This window comes from Strigops habroptila, chromosome 3 (genome assembly GCF_004027225.2).
Source record: "Strigops habroptila isolate Jane chromosome 3, bStrHab1.2.pri, whole genome shotgun sequence".
Lineage (NCBI taxonomy): Eukaryota > Metazoa > Chordata > Aves > Psittaciformes > Psittacidae > Strigops > Strigops habroptila.
The window spans coordinates 75,436,678-75,444,969 of NC_044279.2; the positions used below are offsets into that span (position 1 = coordinate 75,436,678).

At 50.5% G+C, this 8,292-nt stretch overlaps 1 protein-coding gene across 5 annotated transcripts; it reads left to right on the plus strand.

The window, feature by feature from the left end:
- The first annotated feature begins 1,074 nt into the window (after nucleotides 1-1,074).
- Nucleotides 1,075-8,287, plus strand: KCTD17 (potassium channel tetramerization domain containing 17). 5 transcript variants are annotated; one of them, XR_003990441.1, is made up of 8 exons: nucleotides 1,075-1,321; nucleotides 1,953-2,061; nucleotides 3,297-3,388; nucleotides 4,340-4,435; nucleotides 4,776-4,901; nucleotides 5,641-5,784; nucleotides 6,174-6,246; nucleotides 7,143-8,287. XR_003990441.1 is itself a non-coding variant. In XM_030478562.1 (8 exons), exons 1-8 carry the CDS (start codon nucleotides 1,115-1,117, stop codon nucleotides 7,162-7,164), a joined length of 939 nt encoding a protein of 312 aa, XP_030334422.1. In that variant the 5' UTR covers nucleotides 1,075-1,114; the 3' UTR covers nucleotides 7,165-8,287. The 5 variants fall into 5 exon arrangements, 4 of the variants coding, with proteins under 4 accessions (XP_030334422.1, XP_030334424.1, XP_030334425.1 ...); XM_030478562.1 differs by having other exon boundaries at nucleotides 5,571-5,784; XM_030478564.1 differs by lacking the exon at nucleotides 5,641-5,784.
- Nucleotides 8,288-8,292: the final 5 nt, after the last annotated feature.

Consider the following 8,292-nt stretch of genomic DNA (forward strand, 5'->3'; position numbering starts at 1 on the left):
GCAGAGCTGCTGGAGAGAGACCTCGTTTGGGTTGCGTTGTGCCAAGGAGAGAACAGAGTCCCATGGGGCATGAGTTGCTGAGCTCCAGGCAGGAGCAAGTGGCAGAGGCAGGGCTAGGTTTGGTACGGCAGGATTGGCACATCAGCCTCAGTGGGTGATATGTGCCTGGGACAGAGGTAAAACACACAGAGCTAAGTTAAAATCTGAGCTCTCTGTTGCTCAGACACAAACAGGGATGTCAGGAGCACAGGGGAAGGATGCAGAGGGTCTCTGCCTGGCATGTTTTGTGCTGAGGGGAGGAGTTTGCTGAGTCAGCGACTCTTCCAAGCTGGAAGACAAATTATTCCTGCCCCTGCCAGCACTTAATGCAGATCCAGGATACAGCTCCCAGAAATGTCCCTACATATGTTAGCAAGAAGGCAACTGTCTGCACATTTTGCAGCAAGAACAGCACGGCAACTGATGCAGCACTGAGCTGGGACCCCGGGCTTAATACATCTCCTGAAGGGAAATCTGTGCAGTACAGCGCTGACGGGCTTAATCTGCTGGCTGCCAGGGAGCAGATTGTTCTGCCTGACTCCGAGGAAGCTCGCAGGCAAGACCCAGGACTGGAAGCAGGCAGACTGCTACGTGCAGGGTTGGGGTTATGTAGTACAGTGCAGCTCCCTTCACTACCCCATCTTAATTGCAGGGACGGAAGGCTGGGAAAACTACAGTTCCCAGCACCCTTTTGTGCATGTCCATGTAAACTACAGTTCCCAGAACCTCTTAATGAGCCAGAGAGGATGTCTATGGAAATAAATGCCGACGATTTTTGCATAACACCCTGCACTGCTGAAGTGCTGGCAGCCCTTGGCTAGTGGAAACGGGAACAGGAGAAAAGCCAGGGAGAGTCAGCGCTGTGGAGCTGTGGTTTTGCTCACCCCTTATAGCCGCAGTGATATCCTCCAGCACAGAGCATCCTTTCTCCCCGCGGTACTCACTTGACAGTCACAGGGGCCCCAGGAAACACGGCTACTGGGGAGGGAGAGGTGGATAAACTACAGATCCCGGCATTCCCCGGCAGAGAGCACCTGCGGCAGTCCCTGCATGCTGGTGTGTGTGGGGGGTGAGGATGAGGATGGAGGGCAGGGAGAACATGCAGGATGCCGTGGGGCTAAGCTGCACCTGGGACATCCCACCACCCACTGGCACCCATCCCAAGTGGGTGAGGCTCAATGTGGGGGGCACAGTCTTCCTCACCACCAGGCAGACCCTGTGTCGGGAGCAGAAATCTTTCCTGTGTCGTTTGTGCCAGGGCGAGGAGCTGCAGTCGGACCGGGTAAGGCAGCTGGGTTGCCTCCCGCACCATGCCCCACCGAGCATGGGGAGGGCTGGAGGGATGCAGGGATGGAGCCGGACCCTGAGAGCTGCAGGAGTAACTGAGTGAAAAATGCCTGCTCTTTCTCCCCCCTCTCCCGGGAAGGATTTTCCCTTCCCAGATCCCACCTTGCTGTGTTGTAGCCTGGTACCTGTCTTCTGGAGCGGGGAAAAAGAGAAGACATCTCCCCTCCATCCCTGCTCTCCTGCCTATCACCCCACATCCCCTGGATCTAGCTCCCAGCTGTATCTGCCTGGCTCGGCCTTGTTCCCTGTAAGGGGGCTCTCTGCTCCCTTGCACCAGGCCTGTATGCACAGCTGCAGAAGGAGACTGAGGGCTGTTTTTTTGGCTTTCTCAGCTGGGTTGGTCCATGCTGAGGTGGGCATGCTAAGCATAGAAATGCAGGAGTTACAATCCAAGCTGGGCTGACTTAGGTAGGGTCTCTCAGGGGCATATGGTTTCCAAAGAGTCTTAGAAATAGTGGACTTTTTTACTTAGGTTTGTAATTTTTCTTATAGTTTCGAGCATTTGAGGGTTGGTTACAGGTTTCCCATGGTTTTTTTTTCTCCTTGTGGTCTATCTGTGTTGCTAGGATGAGACTGGTGCATACCTAATAGACCGGGACCCCACTTACTTTGGACCAATCCTGAATTTCCTCCGTCATGGGAAGCTGGTTCTGGATAAAGATATGGCTGAAGAAGGTGAGTCTTGGAGCTCAGAAACTTCCCACCTAATATTGCTGCTGCGGGCAGGACACAATAGGAGTTGTTGTTGACCTTGTTGTTTTTTATTCTCCTTCTGGAGGTTGATGTGGGGGGATTTGAGAGGGCTATCCCTGCAATTCTTGGAAAGCATAGCAATGTTTCCTTTACTAAAGGAGTTTGGAGTAGGTGAGGAAGGCATCCTACAGGTGTTGTGGCTTCACGACTCTTTGTTCAGCAGAGATGCCACCAAGACAGAAGTAGGCAAGATGTCTCAGCCTCAATAAGCCATTTTTAACTTGTTCCTGATCCACCTTTAACAAGGCTCTGTGACTGACTTTTCTGTTAATGATTGAGCATTTCTAATTAGGAATAAAACCCCAGAAGACCAAACAAAGCCAAGCCTCTCTCCTCTACTGACTGTAATAAAGATCATCGTTAATCAGTGATATGCAATGTATGCTACCAGTGCTCTGATGGGTTGTGAACTGCAGCAATTCCAGTGGACCAAGCCAGACAAAAAACGTCTCTCGTTTTAGGTTTACAGGGGGTCCAACAGGGAACTCAGTAACATCATGGTGTTACCAGCCAGCAGTCCCTGGTGCCTTGTTATTTTCTTGGATGCTAGAGCCTAACAAGGAGCCAAGTCCAAAGACAGCCTGTGCTGTTCAGCCCTTGCCAAGCACAGTTTCTGCATGTTGATTAGTCTTGTTGCCTCTCTCTCTTACGTATTTTTACCTAATGCAAGGAAAGTTTTCTTCAGAATCATTTTATGAGTTATAAGTCCAAAAATGTATCTAGGAAATATACAGAATTGTAATAAACGCAGTTCTGAGGTTGTCTTTTAGTGACAAGGTCAGAACAAGTTGTAGTTCTCTGTCTTTGGAAGAGGGCCTGAACAAGGTGATAACTAGTGGTCATTGAGAGAGGCTGGAACCTACATTTTTTGGCCAGTTATCTGGGAAAAGTGTTAGCAGTTCTCTGCACAAGCCTTCACTGGCAGTGCCTGTTTCTGTAGTAACAGGCAGCATACGGATATTAGGGTGAGCATTAGAGATGCTATGAAGACAGGGTTCTATTCTCTGCAGCAAGAGTTTCAAGCAACAGAAACCTGTTGAAAAGTGAGGCTGCAGCATCATTTCTCCCTGTGGACCTTGGGAAGCTCAGAATTGATCTTTTGCAAGCTGAAAACCAAAGATGGGCTGTTTTGTGGTCATTCTGTCTTTCTTTCTCAGGTGTCCTAGAAGAAGCCGAGTTCTACAACATTGGTCCTTTAATCCGAATAATCAAGGATCGACTGGAGGAGAAGGACTACACAGTAACTCAGGTATGGAGAGAAATGGCAAGGAAAGATAGTGTGACGTAGGCAAAGAAGGGCATGTGGAAAGGGAGAGGTGAGTCTAGAGGGAGAGCAGACCTGGGAGAAGCAGCAAGGAATCGTAAAAAGCAACTAATTTGAGTTTATATGTGCTAATGTCTACATAGCAAAATCTTTCAGGGAACAGGCTCCCAGCATTTTAATTGCAATAAACAAGTTACAGGCTTGTTTTGCATCCCCAGAAGTAATGCTGGATGTAGCTCCTGAAAGCAAATCAGCTCCTTTAGCTTTTGGAAGAAGGCAGCTGGTTGCTGTGGGATATGGAAGAATGTTAGTGAGAAGAGTGAAGATGTCGTGGGGAGAAAGGCTCTGGTGTGGGGAGTCTTGGGAGTGTAATCACAGTGAAGAGCATGGGGATACCTCTAGAGAAGCCTGGACAGAACAGGTGAAGACATGTCTGCGGAAGAGTTAAATGCAGACAATGAGGCACAAAGAATCAAACCTGTGGCACAATCACAACTTGTCTTGCCCAATAACCTTTTAAAATTGGTCTTCTGGCAGTGTTGGCTGATACCTCACTTTTCATCATGTCTGCCTCAGATTGCAAGCCTCCAGCAGCACAGTCGCTTCGTGCTCTCCAAACTACACCGGCATTTGTGGCATTTGCATAAATGACTTTGTAACGACAAATGTAAACTCCCCATCACAAGAGCCCAGTATTTTCTGGGGACAATGCAGGAAGCATTCAGCTCGGTCCCTCCTCTCCGGAAGACATACTGTTGTTCTTGCTCCCCACGACAGCACAGCAGAAAGTTGGGTTGTGGTTTCACTCCTCTTTAAGCTGGGACATGGGGAAGAGGAAAGGTTTGTTGAGAAGGGGTACTACCACTTCATTCTGGAGGAGGGCAACAGCCTTTAGCATCTGACTGTTGTCAACATGCTCTGCAATTTTGCTGTCAGGTACCTCCTAAGCATGTCTACCGTGTGCTACAGTGCCAGGAAGAGGAGCTCACTCAGATGGTTTCCACTATGTCAGATGGATGGCGCTTTGAGCAGGTATGGAGAAGGTAAAGGAGGGTGGGAAGCAGTTGTCTTTTGGGGAAAAGATCATGGGTACCATACAGTACCAGGCAAAACACCTTTCTTCTCTGAGAATATTGGGTCAGTCATCGATGGTGCTATCAACAGTGGCTCTATCTTGCCCCTTCTCTAGAGGTTTGGAGGATACTGTCTGAGGTTAAGCTGTTTTGCATCCTGGCTGACTCCTCTCCTGGTCTTTCTACTGGGGGTATGGACTGGACTCCATGCTGTGTGGTGGGCTTTCTGCCTTGCTCTACAGGTGGAATGGATGTTTGCAGTAACATGTGCTAGTGATTCTTCCTCTTGTCTTTTCTAGCTTGTGAACATTGGTTCATCCTATAACTATGGAAATGAGGACCAGACAGAGTTCCTGTGCGTGGTCTCCAAAGAGCTGTACAACTCCCCCAATGGCCTGAGCTCTGAGCCCAGCCACAAAGCCAAGGTGCGACCAACATTTCTATGGCCCTGCTCCAATTGCCTATGAGACCCTTCGCTCCTGTTTGCTCCCTCTTTCTTTCCTCTCTCCAGTGTGACTGTGGAGCACCTCAGTGGTGGAATAGAAGGGCTTGTCCTGGTGTTCAGCACTGTGGCATTATACCCATTGCCCAAAAGGAGTGTGAGTTGAGAGTGGTGGTGTCTGGCTGTGTGTGGCAAATGGCTTTAGCAAGTGACTCTAGCAATCTTATGCTACTCTAACATCCCCCTCATGCCTCCTCATGACTGTGCTATGTGTGTCACTCTGCCTGCGGAGCGTGATTTCCCTAGAGGTTTTGCAGTGTTCTCTTTCCTTTTGCTGAGTCCCAGCCTAAGAGACAGGAGATCATTTGTTCCTCTTTTGAGGGAAGGACAGAAACATGTGGCAGTGCATGACAGCCTGTAGACATCTAGGATACAGCAAGGACCACTAGTGACTGGTGGTCCTGGGACCACTAGGGACTGGTTGTTTGGCAGTGGGATCACAGCACTTGTAAATGGGTTAGATAGCCCTGATGTGATGCTCCGGAGGAAGACAAAGTCTCTTTGCTCCCTGACCCAGAGCTGTCTTGGCCATGGGGAAAGGTCCCTTTATATTCCAGTGTCATGACCATTGCTTTATTCTCTTGTGTGTCAGAAAGAACTGCCATGGCTCATCTTGCAAGTATCCACTCTTTCTTCCCTTTGTCCTGCATGCTGGGCCACAGAGCACAGAGGAGGACCTGGAGGAGGAAGAGCAGGAGGTGGAGGAGGAGGCAGAGACAGAAGCAGAAGCAGAGGAGAAAGGTGCAGCAAATCCTTGAGGAAAATGATAAAAATAACCCCCAAGCATAGACCCGTCCACCTTTCTGGTGAGAGCTCACAGCCAGCGGCAGGGAAGGACTAGGGCAGGTGTGGGGCATGGGGACAGTCCTCTCCAGGAGCAGAAGTTCTCTGGAGACAAAGCTGACCAAGGAGAGCTGTTACTGTGGCTGCTGCTTTGTATTTTAAACAGCTTTGTTTATTTATGGTTATACTTTTATTTGCAGACTGTACACCTATTCGGGATTGCTCTGAACTCCTTCTTCCTTCAGACCCACCCTCCTGCTCCCCTCCGTGCCCAACCCAGCACTGTCACCTCCCTCCCACCCTTCCCCACTCTCCAGCATCCTTCCCTCTGCTCTCTTCGCGTACCAGGGCTCAAAGTGTTCCCTGCTCTGGACCCTGTTTTTCTTTGCTCCTCACTTTTCCTCCTCTGCAGGTATGTTACCTGTCTGCACTCTCAGCTCCTGCCAGCCTGAGCTCTGCATGAGTGACTCACTTCCCTCCTGTGGGTATGGCCCTGGTTTGTAGAGCTTGGGGAGGGGAAGGAGGGAGGGGAGGTTGACTCATCTCTAAGGTGGCTTTTCCAATTCTCATCCTATGTGTGCCTTTACCTGCCAAGCAGGCCCTACGGCTCCGGACCAGAGGCTCTGACAGCAGAAAGGAGAGCAGAGCTGGTGGGAATGAATGCAAACTGGGGCAGGGGGGGAAGTCTGCCACGTGTCTGCCTGACACGCATGCCATATCGCTTCTCCAGGCTGCCGCCCGCAGCTCCTTTGCCTGCCAGCCCAAAAGCAGTTTGCAGAAGGCAGCCTGTTATTTTTCCGTCCCTGCTCTCGTTTCCCTGGGGTTTTCCCTCATGGCCTTTGGCAGGGTGAGAGTGCAGTGGGAGAAGGTGATGAAGGCAGAGCAGAAGCGGATGGTCCCCTCTTCAGATGTTCTTACAGCTGTGTGCAAAATGAGCCTCTGCTCTGCCTCCTGCTCAGGGGGCTGGCTGGCTGGCTGGCGTGCATGGGGCTGGGTACAGAAAGCTTTAGAAGGAGGATTCCTCTCTCATACTGCAAACTTGTGGGGCTTTTGTTAAACCAGAGGTGCTCAGTGCCACTCTCCATCCTGGTGGAGGGCACTTGTTAGCTGGTTGACATTTCTCTCTCCCTCTGTTCAAGAGCCTCCTTGTCCATGGCTGTTGGACCTGCGTGTTACTCTCTTAAAAGTCAATGTATGTTAATCACATATGCTTGTCCTTCCTTTTCTCTGTTCTCCCACCCTCACTCCTCATCTCTTTTATTTTGATTCTGTTCTTATTTCCTGTCATTTCTCTTTTCCTGTTTCTCACTCTCCCCTCTATGCTCAATTGCTTTATTTCCCTGCCATTGATTTGTTTCTCTCTTTCTCTCGCATTCTCTAGCTGTTACAAGCCAGAGGTCTGAGGATGTGATCCTGACACTGCACTCCAGCCTCTTCATTTCTTGTTTATATCTTTATTTTTGTACTGCGGCATACGGCGGCCTTTTGCCTTACGGTGACACCCCCGCCCCCTCCGCCCCAGTCCCCTTCACTCTGTTTTACAAACTGACCTCTTAGGCCTCAGCCTCCATCCCTGGAGGAAGGCAGATGCTGCATGGAGCCCCCATGGCTGCTGTAGGGGCTTGGATCCCAGCCCCACTCCCCCCCACCCTGCTTAGCAGGCTGGCTTTCCTTAATGTCACAGTGGCCCCTGCTGGGGACATCAGTGATAAGCCACTGCAGCTTGCGGTCCCTTCCTCAACACCCTGGGTGCAACTGGGGCCCCGAGGTGGTGGCAGCATCAGAAGGACTACCCCTTGTCCTTTTGCTGTTGCAGGCAGCTTGGCCAGGGCTTGTGGCCAGAGGGCAAGTGCAGAGATACTGCCCTTTTCTGTGCCACCCGCACTGCTCGTGGGGTTTCCCTGTGCTGGATACCACATCCTTGGTGCCTCCTTCCCTGTCCCCCAGATCAGCCCTGTGTCAGCAGGGTGAGGAGGAGATGGACGTGTACCCAGAACACGCTGGCACCCGATGTGGTGATCCCTGTCTTGTGGGGCGGGGTTTTGGCTTCACTGCTGTGCCTGAGGACACCAGGTTGTAACTCCTGAATAAAATTCACACTGTTCCTCCTTGCCGCCTCTCATTTCAAGTGGCAGAAACTTAGTACTGTAGAAGAGGGTGGGAGCTGGAGAAGAGGATTCATCACCTGGAGCCACCAGAAGCTGCTTGTGCTGCGCCTGTCTTCTGGGGGCTAGAGGTACTTCCCACTGCAATGGTGCTGCATCTCCACTGCAGTCAACCGGGTATTATTGGTATCTGCAACCCTAAATCATAACATTAAATGAGGACCCTCCATCTAGCTAGCTAGACCCCACTGTGCCTGCGGGACAGCTGAGAGGGAGCATAGAGATGTGGAAATTTTTGCCAGTTCTCAGTACCAGGATTGGAGTTTGGTGAGAAAGATACAAATCCCAAGTTAATTTTTAACAGAGTAATGCAAACTAGAACCAAAAAACCCCTCAAATGAATTTTATTTCTAATTCCAGAGAGTG